We start from the raw sequence: 18,757 nt of genomic DNA on the forward strand, positions 1-18,757 counted from the left end.
AGACTAGGACTTTATTCCTTGAAGCACAGGAGGCTGTGGGGTAATCTTATAGAAGTATATAAAATTCATGAGAAGAATTGATAGAGTGAATGCATAGAATCTTTTACCCAGGGTAGGAGAATCAAAAACCAGAGGATGTAGGTTTAAGGTGAGGGGGGCAAGATCTAGTACAAACCTGAGGAACAACTTTTCCACCCAGAGGGAACAAGTCGCCAGATGAGGTAATTGAGGCAAGTACTATAACAACATTTAAAAGACACTTACATAGTTGGGCTGAAGGGCTTGTTTCTGTGCTGCAAGCCTCTATGACTGCTCTTTCTTGATTTAACCTACTAGTTATTTTACATTTGAATTCAATAGTAAATACTTTCCAGCGAAGCTTTTAATTGTTAGAAAATCCAAAGTATTAATTTATGATGACTTTCAATAGAAAAAGGTACATAGCCTTTGCCAAAGGAGTGTTCCTCCATAACAGGTTATCATCACATAAAGGTTAGTTATTTCCAAGGCTGAAAGTTTCTAACCTTGCCAGTGGCATCAGGAAAGCACGCAAACATCAGCAGGAAAGAAAATAATCAAAACATCTGATACCAAGTTATTGATTAGAACTGATAGAAAATCACTGAATGGTACAGATGTTTACAATCCTACTTTTTTCATTCTTTCTCTCATATTCAGCCCCATAATAAAAACAATTTAAAATAAAAGCTATATTAAAAACCCTTTCTTTTTAAAAGATCATTATCTGATCAAATGTATAACCTTGAACAACCATTCAAGATCAGAAGCTAGCAAGGACCACAATCCCAAGAGCATATCTCAAGTGTCTTCCTGGAACTACCTGAGACACTCCAATTTCCCAGTTCAGGATGAGAGCAAAGGGCTATACCTGCACTACTTTCACCTAGCTTGGGATTTGTTACGTTGAAGCTATCTCCAGACCAAATACACAGTGCATAGTGAAATGGATAGCCGACCAACCGAGGGTTCACTCATTAAACTGTTCACAAAATAGACCAGTCGATGGATGATTGCTCATTTGTTAATGTGCTGAATGATGCACACTAAGCTTTTGGGATGTTCCATACCTTGCGTCATTGAATGCAAGTCTGCTGGCAATCTGCCCAGTGCTCAGTGACATGATTTGTTTTTGAAAGCATCCTGCCCTGGAGGTATTGTGGGGAACCAAGTTACTGGCTCTCCTTTTGGATGGCTAGACTGTCTCATCCCTCTGCCCAGCTACTTACTTAATGTTCCATGATAATTAGTGTTAAGAAGGGTAGGACCTGAGGAAGTGCATGGTTGCGTAGAGGTGGTATGAGTTAGGTACTGCAAAATCTCTTTTAGCATACTTGCTTCGGTCAGTGCATTGCAGCCAGATGCTAAGAATGCTCCCAATGGGTCCTTGTGCTCTTATGCAGCTTAGCCCGATGTTCTCCTGCTATCTGGTGGGTCAGTCCTATCTCCAGCTAGCCTTTAATATCAAGTCCCACAGTTGTGCTTTGAAAAGGATGGGTCCCTTGGAATTACTCCACACTGGACAAATTCTAATCAACTTCCTTTAAGTGAAAGCTGCCTTTAATTATTGTAAATGATCTACAAGGACGGCGAGATGAATGATGGCCACACTTATTTCATACACAAATCAGTTTAATAATGCCCAAAGAAAATAATTTAACATGAACCCAGGATGCAAACAGCTAATCTCAGTAATTGTAAGCACAACGCTAGTATAAAGATCTATGTTGAACTTAAGACCACAAGGCACATGAGCATAATTAGGCCATTCAGCCCATTGACTACTCCACCATTCCATTATGACCGATCTATTTTTCCCTCCCAACCCCATTCTCCTGCATCCTCCCCGTAACCTTGACACCCTTACTAATCAAGAATCTATTCATCTCCATTTTAAAAATACCCATTAACTTGGCCTCCGCAGCTATCTGTGGCAATGAATTCCAAATTCACCACCCTCTGGCTAAATAAATTCTTCCTCATCTTGTTGGATCATTAATACCAATACCATTCAGGGAAGGAAATCTGCTTTCCTTATCCACTCTGACCAGACCCACCAATGAGTTTTAACTGCCTCATCATTTAATAGCAATTAGTGCTGTGCAATTAACACTGGTGTTGCCAATGACATTCATATATGCTATTTTCTATGTTTCATGCACCAGGACTTTCACATCTCTCTCTGTATCAGCATTCGGCAGTCATCTAAATTATAGGAAGCAAAAATATATTTTAACATCATTATATTTTTTCTTCATTTATGGAGGTAAAAATCACCAAGTAGTGCTTTCCTATTTACAAGTAAAACGGCAACTTACTGTTGCTAGCAGTACCATTAAACTCATCAACTTGCTGAAGAGCTTCATTGTCTTGAATTGTCTGTGAAAGTCCAACATTTCGCGCAGGAGGTTCAAAGCCAACCGAACTCTCATTCATTGTCACGTCACTTGCGCCTGTAATTTGATTAGTCGGTGGACCTCCTATGGATCCTTCAAAATCAGTTGTTACATCGTCTGCACAATCTGCATTTGGCTGTAAAAAGGACACAAGTTACAAACCAAGCAATGGGTTTTTTCATTACCTGATACATGAAAATAAAAAGTTATGCATGTAACTTACTGCGATTTCACATAATAATTTTCATATTTCAACTGAAGTTAGAATGGCCTGAAGCTAAAGATATAAAAGAAATCATAGGTTCGATAAATATAAAGCAAAGCAGGTTAAAATCATCTGTCAATTGCTGTCGTGAACATTCTCAATAGTTGAGCATTCACAGCTCTGTGATAGAAACATTCAAAAGATTTATAACCATTTAAATAAACAAATTCAATTAATCCTAAATGGTTAACCTTTAGATCCAAAATCCCCAACAATCCCTCCTATCCCTTCAGTCAAGTTCTTTTAAAAATGTAGTATATGCTTCAATGAAGTTACCTCTTATGCTTCTATCTTCAAGCCAATAAAGTCATAATTTCTCAGTCTACCTCGGACAATTTTCCTTAGTGTAGAAATTTGCCCAATGAACCTTTCATGCATTTTCTTTAAGTCAAGTGTGTAAAGGTTTTTTGGTAATTGAGAGAGATATTGCAAGGAAATAGGCCCAGCATCAATCATCAAACCCATTTTTACACTAATCCTACATTAATTTTATTTTATTTTCCTTAAATTCCCATCAAATGTGCTTCTTATTCCTCCCCCTCCCAACCACCCCAAATTCTGCACACATGTTATTAGATGTAATTGACAGGAGCCAATTCACCAACGGAAAGAAACCCAAGTGGTCACAGGGAGAAAGTGCAAGCTCCACACAGACAGCCACAGAGGTTTGAACCCAAGCCACTGGAACTGTGAGACAGAGGCTTCACTAGCTGCCCCACTGTGCCGCCCATATCTTTTCCTATTTCCCTTATGTACAGCATGATTAGCTTTGATGATCTATGTGGAGAAGATCCCTGTTCTGAATACCAATGTGTCCCATTCTTTCACCATTTAAGAATGTTCTGCCTTTTTAGTTTTCCTATTAAACTTTAAACCATTGATCATTCGCACCACAGAACGCTCATACTCAATTCTTCTTCTCAAATCTCACCATCTCCCTCTTCCCATGATCTATTCTGTTTTACAATTTGCAGATGGCGTAAATATACATGTTTTACTTTTCCATCACCTTATTCTACTGTATTGCCTCTACAAAACATCAAGAACTCTCACTGATCAGATAGTGGCTATTGATAATGAAATGGCAAGGGTGAATTGAAATGGCACGTCACTCGATCTAGGACTTTCAGCCACAACTGGCACTCTGGATATTGAGGATTGTGAAGTTGCAAAATCTGTACCAGGTGATAATCTACCAGGAATCAGGTGCAGCTACTCAGAGGGCAAGGTGGCACTAATTCTGTTCCATAACAGTAGGATGCCAGCTTTGAAGGGGCTGGTTTAAGATGAAGACTGATAATGCACGCACAATGTGTTGCTCAAGACACAAGCTATCGTCCTAGAAATCTCCTGTCATGAGGAAGTCCAGTTAGTGGTTAGAGAATTCTAAGATTTAGACCACAGAAATACGAAGAACAGAAATATTTCCAAGTTAGGATGGTGAACGAATTGGAAAGGAAGCTACCTTTTTGACAGTCCATATGATGTAGGGAGTGGGATTGGGAGATGCTGTTGAAGAAGCAGTTACGTACTTACTAAAGAGCATTTTATACATGGGACAAATTGCAACCACAATGAGGAATGGTGGCCTGGATTAGTGTATGAATGATAATCAGATAGAGGGCATTTGTTCTGAATGGAGTTGAGCTACTTTAGTGTTGTTAAGAGTTGTACCAAATTTGTGACAAATATTGCATTCATGACTTGCATATTGTCAAAGTGGAAAGGACAGCACAGTTAGTAAGTGAGCTGCATATGCAGAATACCTACCCTCAACCATGGTGCTGTAGAACCAGTAATTAGATGACTGGTCCTATTAAGTTTCTGGTCATAGGTGACATCCAAAATCCTAATAGATGAGCATGTGATAATTAATATCATTGAATATCAGGTGCAGATCATTAAAGTAACTCTATTTGGAGATGGTAATTACCAAGCACTTGAGTGTTGAGAATTTTATTTGTTAATTAACAGACCAAGTCTCAGCGCTACATTGCCACATACTGCTTTGTCATACAAAATATTACAAACAAAACTGAATGCTGTGCAATCATCAAAAACATCCCCACATCGCAGGTAAAATCAATGATGTACAAATTAAATATGGAAGGGAATAGGATATTGCCGGAATATCCTGGTCTGAAATTGCAGGCCTTCAGAAACAACAACCATTTTTTTTGCAAAATATGACAAAAGCAATGAGATATTTTGCTGATTCTCAGCAACTTCAATTTTACTAGGTCGTCTTGACGAAACATTCTTTTAAATCGTATCCTGACATCCACTCTCAACTCTGCTCTGGAATGCAACTTTTATCCATATTTGACCCAACACTGAATGTCTGAAATAATCCACACTATCAAGCTCTAAATTTACTACTAGTTCAGAAGGTGAATGTCCCATATCTGAAAAAAATACATTTGTTAAACATAGTTTTTGCATTCTAAGGTTATGCACTGAACTTCTCTTTAGGATTTAGCAATCTATAATTTATGCAAATTTCTGCTCAAAATACTCCCAAAATATGAAGTTATTGCTTGTCTTGTAATATATAAAATCGTAAAGCCACAAAGCTGAATGTCTTTTGGGCTCCACCTCATTTGGGCTTCTGGAAATAATCACATGCACTTACAGACTAATTCAAACTATTTACTTTGCTTACAGAAGAAATATTTTGGAATATTCCAGCATGGTTGGCTTCAACACCTAAATTGTTAAACTTTCAAATACATTCCATTCAATAATTCAGTCCGAATTCTAATATTTGGTCAAAGAGGAGAATTTTAGCTTGTGTAATAATTGGATTTCAATCAACACACAGAACTAAAGAAAATAAAGACAATAATTGAAAAGTTCTTGCATAGTTCAACATACTAAATGGTGCAAAACTAGCTAAAATCATAACAACAAATTGCCAGGTCAATAATCTGAGATTACAATATTACAAGCATAATCATCTATTATATAATCCAAAAAATCTTCAACTCACTTTCTATCTTAAACAATTGATTGATTGAGAGATACAGTATTGAAACAGATCCTATGGCCCACCGAGGCCATGTCTGTCATGTCACACTACTATGTTACCCTACCTTTGTATCAACTCCTGACACACCTGGGGCAATTTATAGAGGCCAATTAACCTATAAACCTGCACATCATTCCTCCCATATGTGGGAGGAAACCAGAGCACTCAGAGGAAACCCACGTTTTCACAGGGAAAACATGCAACTCCATACAGACAGCCCCCGAAATCATGATTGAATACACGTGTCTGGCGCTGTGAGGCATGGCATGAAATTTACTAGGTTGACATAAAAACCTGAATAGTTAAAGCTTTACAAATCAGCATTTTGGTTAACTTTGAGCACAACATTTCTCACAAACATCATGCTCCTCGAATGTTAGATGGATCTCAGTGCATGCAATGAACCCTACAGATGGCAAAAAATGGGAAATTAATTACTGAATCTTACAAAACAGTGTAATTAGTGCCATGATCTTTTCCTCCAGCTTTGAAAAAAATCATAATTTCAAGTATAAATCCAAATCATATTCAGTTATTATGGACTGTGCACGATTTCAGCCACCACATTCCAAATTGTAATAATTTTCTATATCTAAAAACATTCTTGTTTCACATTTTTTGCCAATTATTTTTACATCTGAGTTCTCTGTTATTAGCCTTTCCGCCAGTGGAAACAAATGTTCCTTATCTACTCTATTGAATCCTTTCTTCATTAATATTGAATCGTCCCTTAACCTTCGACACAAAAGAGAACCACAGCTTCTTTAGTCTGAACACATTATCGATGCTCCCCGGCCATGGCATCATTTATTGTTGGTTCAGATTTATTGTTGAGATTTGGAAAAAAATTCCAGGTTAACTCTTAAGGGCAATATTCACCAATGCTACATTGTGAATGGTGCCATCTTTTTGACCCTCTCCAAAGCAAGATTGATCTTATTGAAGGTGGGACTCAATACTTCAAGTAGAAACAAATAGTAATTTACTATGGTTTATCAGCTTCCTTGCTTTTCACTCTACATCTTCACTTATAAATCTAAGGATCCATATTACTTTTGAACAAGTTGCAGATTAAACACCTTCATTTGTTGGAATTTTTAGATTGATTTCAACTCAATAATTCACTGAATGATTTGTATGTTCCAAGTCTCCTTGCTTCTGGATCCATTAAGAAAACTATATGGCTTTGTTCCTGTTGGCTCACTTCATTTTTTCTATCTAAAAACACTACTTTATATTTCTATGTATTAACATTCAACTACCCTATCTCATTTTATCAACTTGCATAAGTATCAAGACAATGATTAAGTAACAATTTGGGTAAAATCAACAAGAATATAAAAGAGAAAGAGAGCAAGAAATTACTTTGTGCATGAACTTATACTAAATGATTGCAAGGGCATGAAGGAGCAAAGGATTACATAGCATAATAGTTTACAGAATCTTCTGATTTGAGGTTAAATGCATCCAAAACATTTGTTAAACATTAAGTCAAATTTTGCAAATCAATCTCAAATTGATACCTCAATAATGGCCCTTTTTCAATCAACCATTTCTTGCATTCAAGGACAAATCTACCATTGACAGGACCAGACACTATATGTTTAGTTTAGTTTTGTTTTGAATAGAGATGCAGCACGGAAACAGGCCCATTGAGTCCACGCCGACCAGCAATCCCCACACATTAACACTATTCTACACACACTGGGGACAATTGCTTTTACAATTTTACCAAGTCAATTAACCAATAGACTTGTACGTCTTTGGAGTATGGGAGGAAACCAGAGCTCCCGGGGAAAACCCACGCAGGTCATGGGGAGAAGGTGCAAACTCCGTACAGACAAGCACCCATAGTCAGGATTGAACCCGGGTCTCTGGTGCTGTAAGGTAGCAACTCCACCACTGCTCACCGTGCCATGGAAAATATGTTACATTGTATTGTCAGAGGTGAGAATCTGGGGCAGGGATTACAGAGTCTCAGAATCCTAGCTGAGAGATTTAACTACAAGATGGCTTAAATGAAGGCATCATTGCTCTACCCGATTCAAGAACCTCGGGTACAGGCCAGGGACGGGTAATACCTGCTCCTGCAGTTGAGACCATGTCAATAACAAACTCCACACACAGCATAATTTCACAACAGTGACATCATTCACTAGTTTCACAGCATATATAATACAGTATGTGATCAAAGTCATATCCAAGTAAAATTATAAAATGTTAAATTTAACAATACTATAAATTAATGCACAAAGCATTCCTAACAAGCATTCCAATCAAAATGGACAAATAAAGAAAATTGTTTTAATCAAGGAGGCATGATTGCAGCATTGTTAAGATTGGTTGCTAAATGTTCAAAAACATTTGGCATTTATAAAAGAGGCAAAAAGAATGTGCATTAATCGAGATAAAAATACAAGGTTGAGATAATGACATTAGTAAGCACTACTGCACTGCTTGTGAACATATAAAATTAGAAGTAGGAATAGGCCATTTGGTCCCTCAACTCCCCTATTCCATTCAATAAAATAATGGCTGATCTGATTGGACTCCCACCTCAACATATTCTTTCAACTTTTTAACTCTCTTATTAAGATCCTGTCAACCTCTTCCTTAAAAATATTTCAAGGTTCTGCTTGATACTGCCCCCTTTGAAAAGCACCAAAATCCCATGAGAAACATAGAAAATAGGTGCAGGAGTGTGCCATTTGCCCCTTCGAGCCAGCCATTCAATTATGATCATGGCTGATCATCCAAAATCAGTACTCCATTCCTGCTTTTTCCCCCCATATCCCTTGATTACATTAGCCCTTAGTTTGACATTCTTCCACAAGATGAAATATTCTCTCTCTCCACCCTACCAAGACCCACAGGATCTTATGTACCTCAATCATCCCTCTCTAATTCGTCTGGATTCCACTGGACACATGCCTTGGCAGTTTAGCCTATCCCTATAAGAAAAATTGCACATTCCAGGTATTAGTCTAGTAAACTGAACTGCTTCCAATGCATTTACATTCCTCCTTAAATAAGAAAGGCAATACTATATACAATTCTCCAGATACTCTCTGGATGATCTCATCAATGACCTATACAACTGAAGCATAACCGCCCTACTTTAGTATTTAATTCCTCTTGCAAATTATGACATCTGTTAGTTCGCCTACCATTCTGTATGTCCATATGACAGAGGGAGGCATTTCAGCCCCGTGTCTGTGCTGACTCATCGGAGCATAAATAAGTTAGAGGAGCATGTACCATGGATAATGCAATAATTCTGGGAGGATATTTTCTGAGTAGCCTAGAAAGATCCGAAAGAGTAAAACATACAAGTACCAGCTTAGAAATTCTGTGAGCACTTTCCACACTAACGGTAGAACATCAAACCATACAGTACAGAAACAGGGCTTTCGGCTCACAATGTCTGTGTCAACTATGATGCCAATTTAAACTAATCCTATCTGTCTACGTCGGTCCATCTTCCTGCTTGTTCACGTACCTAGTAAATGTTGCTATCATATCTATTTCCACCACCGTTCCTGGCACTTTGTGTTAAAAAGAAATTGTCTCATACATGCCACTTAAACTTTTCCACTCTCACCTTGAATTTATGCCCTCTAACACCCTCCAAGCCATTTCCACCTTGGGAAAAAAGCACAAATTTTCCGAGCTGAGCCTCTCATAATCATATATTATCAGGTTGCCCCTCAGCCTCAAATGCTCCAGAGAAAAAAAAATCACTCCAAGAAAAAAAAAGTGTGTCCAATCGCTCCTTGTAGCTAATACTTTCCAATCCAGGCAACATCCTGGTGAATCTCCTTTCCACCATCACATTCTTCCTGTAAATGTGGAGACCAGAATTGCACACACCATTCCAAATGTGGCCTAACTAAAATTTTATACAGTTGTAACATAACTTGTGAACTTTTATACTCAATGCTCTGATGATTGAAATCAGACGAAAAAAGCAAATAATGTACTGTTTGAATCAGATTTTTGTGAATTTAAAACCCTATCTTATGCAACTTTAGATATCAGATTCAAGTTGTTAAAAATAGACAATATTTTCAACTTTAAACACAACCTGAACATCAAACTAATACCTGTAGGTCATTGCCTCCAACAACTTGCCATCTTGCAATCACTATTAAAATGGAAATACTAATTATATTAGAAGACTAATGTCAAACGTTTAATGTATATTTCATTATGCAAACCAAGGAGGAATCAGTCAACATCAGTCATTTAATGAGCAATATTACCGGAATTCCAAGTGCTTTCAGAATGTTCATTTTGCACATTGGACAGGTGCGGTGATCTAGCAGCCATGGATCCACACATGTCCTATGGAAAAGGTGCCTACAACAGTACACAAGAAACTTTCTGTTACATTGTTTTATAGAAGGGAAGTAAATTCTCAAGGAATCCATATAGTCTAGATTTGGATTTCAAGAAGGCATCAATAAAGCATTGATATTTCCCAAGTGAAAACTTAATGTTTTACATTTCACATGAAAAGTTCAGTTATACATTTGCAATACATTTAGTAACATTTCTTCAATCCATTCTCTTGAAAAAGATGTGCTCATAAAACAAAGCATAATTCAGTGAAAAGTTTGGCAAAGCTGCACATAACAGGGTGTATTTGTATGGACCATTTCCAAAATGTAACAAATATATTTTTAAAATGCTGATTTCCCAGGTTTTTATGTTACTGGCTTGATTTCCCGTCACAGCTGCATGTTGTTGGAAATTTATACGCCTGAATAAACTGTTCGTCTTTTGGCTTTTTTGGGGGGGTAGATTTTTAAATTTCCTTTGAAAGAATCATAAATTTCTAATATTTTCTTTTTCATTTGTATAATTGTATGGTCAAAGCAAATGAGTCTTTTATTAAACATCCATTTAAACCTCCATGTTAATTTGTGGAGAGATTCCAGATCCAATAACTCCGGCTCAGGAAAGCATAACAGACATCGATGAAGAATTCATCATCAAGTAACCCAAGTATCTGGAAAATACCTAAAACAGCGGAAAAACATCCTTCCATTTTTAATTGAAGTGGAACAAATAGGTATTGTCAATGTTAATTTCATCCAGGATCTACACCCACATACTGGGAGAGAGTAAACTGCACATCAGATGGTGATGAGTGGTGAGTGGGGGGGGGGGGGGGGGAAGAAACATCTGGTTAGTATCAGCTAATTAACCTGACGGCCTAACGGCTGCGGCTCGCTAGCAGTCTGTTCGTCTTTTTTCCTTTTTTTTTTTGTTGTGTGTCGGTGTTGGGATGGTTTTTGTGTTTTTTTGGTTGTGTATGTGTGGGGGGTGGTGGTGTGGGTGGTGTGGGTGGGGGGGTGGTGTGCGTGGGGGGGTGGTGGAAACTTTTTTCTTCCTCACGGCGCGGGGTGCGGCTCGGCCGCGGGGTCTAACATCGCCCGGTGCGGCTCGGCCGCTGGACTTAATAGTGCCCGGTGCGGCTCGGCCGCGGGGCTTTACATCGCTGGTGCGGCTCGGCCGCGGGACTTTTCATCGCCCGGTGCGGCTCGGACGCGGGACTTTTCATCGCTGGTGCGGCTTGGCCGCGGGACTTAACATCGCCCGGTGCGGCTCGGCCGCGGGACTTAGCTGCGCAAGGCTTGGTCGCGGGGCCTTCCATCGCCCGGCTCGGGCGCAAGACGTTTCAGCGCCCGGTGCGACTCGGCCGCGGGGACTTCCATCCCCTTGCGGGGACTGTGCGGGTCGGTCGGGGACGAGCTGTCTGTCCGTGGGCGTGGGGAAGAGAGTGGAAGTTTTGTTGCCTCCATCACAGTGAGAGGGTGTTTGGAGTCACTGTGATGGTGTCTTGTGTTCTTTTTTGTATGACTGCTATGCAGTTTCGTTCGGTACCTTGGTACCGAATGACAAATAAAGCTCTGTTATACTGTTATACTGTTATACTGTTATTTAATATTTTGTGAGATGGTATCAGTGCTCTTCTACCATACAGATGCCACAATAATTAGACACCACAGATTTGCAAAGAACATTTTTGACATTTTAAGTCTGAGGAATTATCTAAAATAAAATCAGCAATATGGTAATAAATTCTGAAGATGCTATTTTTAATCCTCATTGTATACAAACAATTCAGAGCAGCTTTGAATTGTAACGTTAATAGATAATATTACACCACATGGACAGTTGGAAGGTAAGATAACCGCATATCCTTTCAAGCCGATTTATTCATTCATGTTTTGGTATGGGGGCATCCTTGGCAAGGGCAACATTTATGTCCATCTCTATTTTTCCTAAAGGTGATACAGTCATCTTTCTGAACTCCTGCAATCCCTTTTGTGAGTGTAATTTCACGATGCTGTTGCAGAGTCAACCCAGCAATGATAAAGGAAAAATATACATTTTCAGAGTCAAGACGGGAACACAGAGATGGTGGTGTTCCCATGCCGGAGCCTTTTTTTTGATGATTAACTTCATGGGTTTGGGAAGAGCTATTGTTATTTGATTTAGATTTTTTTTTTAGATTTAGATTTTTTTGATTTAGATTTGAAGCTGCACTCACCTAAATATGTGGAGAGCATTCTCTATCACCAACCTAACTTGTGCCTCATTGATGTTGAAAAGGATTCAAGGGGTTTGGGGTGTCAAATAGTGAGCCACTCGCCATGTTTCCCAGTCTGATTACCTCTTGCATTTTTGTAGCTGTTTCTGTGTTCATATTATGATGACACAAATTGCAAACATCCATACCAACTCTCATGTAACTAGAGCCCACAAACAAAGCTGAATGCACAAAGACAACTCACCGGCATGGTAAAATTCGCACTACGTCATTTGACTTGTAGCCTTCAATGCAAACAGCACAATTATCGAAGTCTGACTCTGTTTCCTGAGAAGAAAAAAATCAGCAGCATTAAAATTATGCTATATAATGAAATCTATTGTTTTGTTATGAGCAAAGTTGAATCAGAGATTAAGTAGATTCACACCACCTTTGATGTCAGTCGGCATAGTCAGTAATAGTCAGTAATAGTCGGCAATTGTCAGGATTAAGTACCTAACTGCAATTCTAGTGTATCGTACCTAAATAAATAAAATAATACAAGATAGCAAGCCACCAGTAAATAGAAGTGAATGTTTGGTTGGCTTAATTAGAATGTGATACAAACGCAGGCTGAGGAAATTAAAAAATATATATAACAATGGCGTATACTGACTATTCCCGACTAACATCTACTTCTTGAATTGTTACCATTCATCCAATGGAGGTACCTGGTGTTAGAGAAGGAGTCTCGAGATTTTGATCCAATAAAGAAGAATCTGCAATGTATTTCCAAATCAAGATGCTGTGTAAGTTAATGGGTTATTTTCAAATGGGGAATCCTTACAGATCTGCTATCTTTGTTCTTGTGGATCATAGAGGGCATGGGTTTTGGAGTTGCAACTGGAAGAAGCTCTAGAATTTTTTGAAATTCATCTTGTACAAGGCACAATCAGTACCTTGGTGCATAGTCACTGCAAAAAATAAGCATTTAGTGTTGTGGACAGGTGTCAATCAGTCTGAGCTGCTTGACCGAGCTTGCACTAACATTCATCCAATTAAGTGGGGAATACGTCATCACTCATCACATTACAGACATCTAACTTACAGATATTAGAAAGGGCTGGGAGCGTCAAGTGGTGAAACATTCACTCCAGAACCTTAATTACAACTCTAGCTCAACACCAAACTACTAAGGATTTGTATGTGGGTGAACTACCTACTTTGGCTTGCACTATTACGGCCCAGTTTAACAAGTATAACTGATAATTTATAGTACGTTTTTTTTTAATGTGTTGCAGCATTAAATGTGCTTGTAAACCTGCAGCAAGAAAGAATTTCACTGTTCTGGTCCAAGCGCATATGAAAATTAAACACTTATGACTCAAAGCTCCTGTGGCCACTGTACCATACAATCCAATATTTTCACAGATGTTATTACCTTGTCACCTTTCTTTATTGTTCTAATTTGAAGTTTACCAATGGCTTTTTTAGCAGCATCTCCAAGACGACGCTGAAAAATAAGTGAAATTCTTTATTAAATTACTTCCACTAACCTGTTCAACATTCTTAAAACGAGATGGTAATATTTATAACATCAGCAGAATGGCCAGAATTTGATAGGAAAATATTGGCTCAACTGTTCGTCACTTAATGCTTATGGACTTCCATCCATGCCCAAAACCCATAAGTTGCTGTCGGTAGTTTGAAGCTGGGTAAATGACTGCACTTGGACACTAAACACTAAAGTTCAGCATGGCTGTGTAAAATTGCAGAGATTCACCAGCACTTAAACTGAGGTATGCATACAAAGATCCTGTGCCAAGTTGGTGGAGGCACTGAAAGTGCTTCTTTGTTCATTTCAATGGAGATGAACAGCTCCTGAGGACTGAGATTAACATTGGTACTTTTAAGTATTTTATGCTTTTAACTTTTTGTTTTTGAAAATAGTTTAAAAATATTTTGAATGCCTGAAACATTAATTTTTTTCCCAGTTTCACCCAAGTCAGGGGCATGGCGTACTCCCTCCCTCTTTGATCTGGAAGTTCACATCACCACACAAGAAATTGGTCTTAAGGATCAGGACTGTTTTGCTAGCAGGTTCCTGCTGGAAACTTTCCGAAGATAAGCATTTTTTAAAAAACTATCAACGTCACCTGTACAAACTGCGAATTTTGCGACAGAACAATGCATCATTGAAGCCAATGATCCCTCCTCAACCAAATTCTCCATGACTATGATTATTCTCCTCCATTTACCTTTTAGTTGACTAACTATGCTTTTAGTGTTAGCATTCTAAGATCTTGAATTCTCTTGAAGAGCACAGGTTAACGAACATGCGACTACTAGTTTTAATGTTAGTGAAATACAGTAAACCCTTGTTATTATGGACCGGGGGGGGGGGGAATATTGTCCATTATTGCCGATTGTCCGAATAAGGTATTATTGTATAACTAGTAGAAACAAACAACTGTAATTTCTGGTTAAAAGGAAACAAAGCACTGGAATAACTCAGTAGGTCAGGCAGCATCTCTGGAAAACATAGATAGTTGATGTTTCGGGTCTAGACCCTGCTTCCGACTCAGTCCGGAACTGAGACTGGAATCAAGGTGAGTTGATGGCCCCGGTTTGCCGAGGTGAGGATCGGCAGAGTCAATAGTCACAGCCCGCAGGAAGAAGTGCAGGGAAGGGTCAGCGACAGGTTCGGCTTGGAAGCTTGTGTGGGCAGGCAGTGGTGGCAGAAGGTCCAGCCTGGAAGCAGCGGACAGCGCGGGCAACAGGTGTTGCGAGTGGCCTGGGAAGTGGCACAAGTTGGGTGTGAGGAGGGCAGCCGGCATTGCGAGCTGGCAGGGGAGGCGGCTTGAGCCAGGGGCAGCATGGGAGGATGGCGCTGTGAGCGATGGGGGTGGCACAAGCCAGGGAAGGTGTGGGCAGCCGTTGGTAGCTCCATCTGTTATAACTGATATCCGTTAAAAAGAGGTCCGTTAAACGTGGGTTTACTATATAACTTTATTTAGCTATATAGCTATAACTAGATTTGTGAGAAGGCAAATAAATGTATAAAAATCTAACCATTTCCACGTTTATACATCAAAACAGCCACTACAAAATCTGTGTGTATCGCTCTTCTATATAATATTAATTTGGCATCAGAAGGGTTGTATGGCATTTCTCCTTCAACTGTGTATGCAAACACTAGAACTGTTGTTTCCATCTGTCAACATAACTCAAAAGGTGACTATGTTGTTATTTCACTGCAATCTTAGTGTCCAGGCTTGATGTATATGCTGGTGTCATGCCAAAATACAAAATGCTGTAATATACAGCAATCCAAATGTTCTGCTAACTATCTTAAAAGCCAAGCATAAACTATGCAAGTACAAAAAACTCCAAATTTATTTTAATGAACATCTTTGAAAAACTCAAACAGATGTTGAATTAAATTTGAGAAATGTTAAAGAGCCATTTAGTGCAGCATACCAAGATGGTCAAGGTTGCACAGGAAAAAAAAGTAAAATAATGACTAAAGCCTCCAGTCTAGAAAGAATAGAAAAATAAGAGGAAGTCTGCTAAAATCAAATTTAAGCGTGTGTACATTTTAAAAGACACAATCTGATTAAATATTTCCTTTTTCTTTGCAACACCTTTCAATAAGTTTGCCGGCCATTCTACGATAATTGGAAGTATAAAAATAAGAGATTGTGGATTTGACATTAAGAAAGTCATATTTAAAGTTTGAGGCCTTTTCAGCATTTCACAGTATGTGCACTAAATATATTTCAAAACCATGCTGTCCCCATTCATTAAACCCCCTGCACAAACACTGAACATGTCATGGTTATGGTAGGCAGCCTGCTCATACTCATAGGCCTCATCAATATATTTTTTAGAACTGGTGTGCAGCTCTATTTTCCCTCACTAACAACATCTCCAAGGAGTGTGACCCTAATCAAAACTGTGCCCACCAATCAATTGAAGATCAAACCATGGGATTTGTGAGAAATTTAGCACAGGCAATAATAATTAGACAAAAAAAAACATAAGCAAAGCACCTCAACAAACCAATCCACATTAGATCAGGCAAAAAATAATGTTATTTAAGCGGCACAGGATGCCAGAAATAATTTGCACCTTTATGTGACACTAGTTAATGTTGCTTTTATTATTGGTGGAGAAGGTGGCTGCAAATTGTCTCTTTTCTGTAAACTGTACTGAGAACAAAAATAATTATAATAATTACCTCATTGCATATTAGTTTCTAAAAATATTAATCATGCTGCGGTAAAGTGAATCAGCACTACATCTAATTCTCCACCAAATGCACCAAAACATTTGCAAGAATGGGAACATTTTGCAAACTCTAAGGCTCACCATTCAAAAATCATGGCCATTACATTTTTGTTGTTGAACTGCAAATGTAAATTAATCTCACAGCAACCATTTATTCATGTTAATACATGATAATTCCTGCTCTAAAGGCCTGGCACTACACTGAGAATGATTGATTAGCATGCAATCTAATTTTGCAAAATCCATACAACTCAACAGATCTGGAAACATCGGTGAAAACAGAAACAGACTTAAAATTTCAGGTCGAAGCATGTATGCAAGTTTAAGACTTGAATCAACTTGAATGACTGAACACCATTTCAAACTGTCAGCTACATTCACCATGACTTGGTCTATAGAATTCTAAAGATAATTTTTTCCATAGCTAGAGTAGGTTAGAATCAGAAGACTAAGGACCAGGATGAAGGGTGCTTTCTTCACTTCCGAGAAAACTAAATCATTTAGAATTCCCTTGTCAATTTTTAATTGCCCAAGAAAGTGGGCAAAACACCAACCTTCAAGAATTACTAATCAATCTGATGAACATATTCCCCCATTGTCATTAGTGGGGAGTTTCAATCCAGTAACCATACCCAGCAACAGGGGCAAAAAAATATTTCCAAATCAGGACAGTAAGGGTGTGGGGGGGGGGAAGTGGGGGAAAGGGGGGGTGGGGGAGCAGAGTGGGGGGGAGGGGGAGGAGAGAGGGGGTGGGGAGAAGGGAAGAGTGGGGGCGTGGGGGTGGGGAGGAGGGAAGATTGGGGGTGGGGACGTTACAATGGGACCCGTCCGAGTGATGGGAGTGGGGGCACGATGATCACTGGGGCGGGACCCGCCAGAGTGACGGTTTCGACATCAATCCGCGCGTGCGCAGTTGGGGCCCATCGATCTAATAGTGGGAGGGGGGAGAGGAGGGGAGTTGAGGGGGGATGGAGTGGGTGAGGGAGGTGGGTTGAGGGGGGATGGATTGACTGAGTGGGGGGGGAGGAGGGGGGATGCAGTGGTTGAGTGGGGGGGAGGGAAGGAATAAGGGGGTTGAGGGGGGACGGAGTGGGTGTGAGGGTAGAGTTGCCCCTGGAGAGGCCCGCAGGAGAGATTTACCTTGTCCGTGTCCAGCGTTGACGTCACAATGGGACCCGCCAGAGTGACGGGTGTGGCGGCCAATGGGGGGGCGCTGCTGAGCCGACGAGCTGCCGCTAACTTTAATAGATGCGCCCCACCCCCGCCTGAAAGACCGGCGACGGTCCCGGCGTGCCCCGCGCCTGACCTTCTTCCCGTGGTGCAGCGCGGCGGCAAAGGGTCCAGCAAGATGGCTGTCACCGCCGTTCGTCCACGGCTCGCTCCGGCTGCATCGCTGGCGGCATGGGGCCAAGGTGAGTGCTTCCCTCTCCCCTTCCCTAACACTCCTCGCCCGCCCACGGCACCGGGGGACACTCCCCGCCCAGTAATGGATGCACTCCCCCACCACCGCTGGGAGGACGAGCTGCGGTTTCGACGTCAGTCCGCGCGTGCGCAGTTGGGGCCCGTCAATCTAATAGTGGGAGGGGGGGGAAGAGGAGGGGAGTTGAGGGGGGATGGAGTGGTTGAGGGAGGAGGGTTGAGGGGGGATGGATTGGCTGAGTGGGGTGGAGGAGGGGGGGATAGAGTGGGTGAGTGGGGGGGGGGAGGGGAAGAATAAGGGGGGTTGAGGGGGGATGGAGTGGGTGAGTGGGGGTAGAGTTGCCCCTGGAGAGGCCCGCAGGAGAGATTTGGACCCAATGGGAGATCTTACAAATCATCTATCAGTAATTCCATCACAGGATATTTGACATTTTGGTATGGTCTTTCAATAAAACCACATTGGAAGTAACAGCAATTATTAACTGTAGAACTCTGACTAACCAGATTTCACACAAGGAACAGCAAATGCTGGTTGACAAAAAAAAGACAAAGTGCTGGAGTAACTTAGTGGATCCGGCAATATCCTGACCCGTTGCGTTACTCCAGCACTGTTCTTTTTTCATTTTACCAAGGGTGGCCTGCCTACTGCACCTATTGCTTGGATTTGCAATTATCCAATGTTCTATAGATTCCGGGTCAGTTCCTGTGGATTGGAGGATAGCTAATGTTATCCCACTTTTCAAGAAAGGAGGGAGAGAGAAAGCAGGAAATTATAGACCAGTTAGTCTGACATCAGTGGTGGG

The 18,757-nt window shown here is 40.3% G+C and overlaps 1 protein-coding gene across 1 annotated transcript in view; it reads right to left on the reverse strand.

The window, feature by feature from the left end:
- rnf150a (ring finger protein 150a) overlaps positions 1 to 18,757 on the reverse strand; it is a 78,445-nt gene that overhangs the window by 19,168 nt on the left and 40,520 nt on the right. The window contains exons 3-6 of the mRNA XM_078404926.1: positions 13,687 to 13,758; positions 12,511 to 12,593; positions 9,970 to 10,066; positions 2,337 to 2,550 (exon numbers count right to left, since the gene is read on the reverse strand). Coding sequence (XP_078261052.1) covers positions 2,337 to 2,550; positions 9,970 to 10,066; positions 12,511 to 12,593; positions 13,687 to 13,758 — 466 coding nt within the window. The remainder of the gene's footprint in view (positions 1 to 2,336; positions 2,551 to 9,969; positions 10,067 to 12,510; positions 12,594 to 13,686; positions 13,759 to 18,757) is intronic.

The sequence above is a fragment of the Rhinoraja longicauda genome, chromosome 1 (assembly GCF_053455715.1).
Source record: "Rhinoraja longicauda isolate Sanriku21f chromosome 1, sRhiLon1.1, whole genome shotgun sequence".
In the NCBI taxonomy this organism is placed as follows: Eukaryota; Metazoa; Chordata; class Chondrichthyes; order Rajiformes; family Arhynchobatidae; genus Rhinoraja; species Rhinoraja longicauda.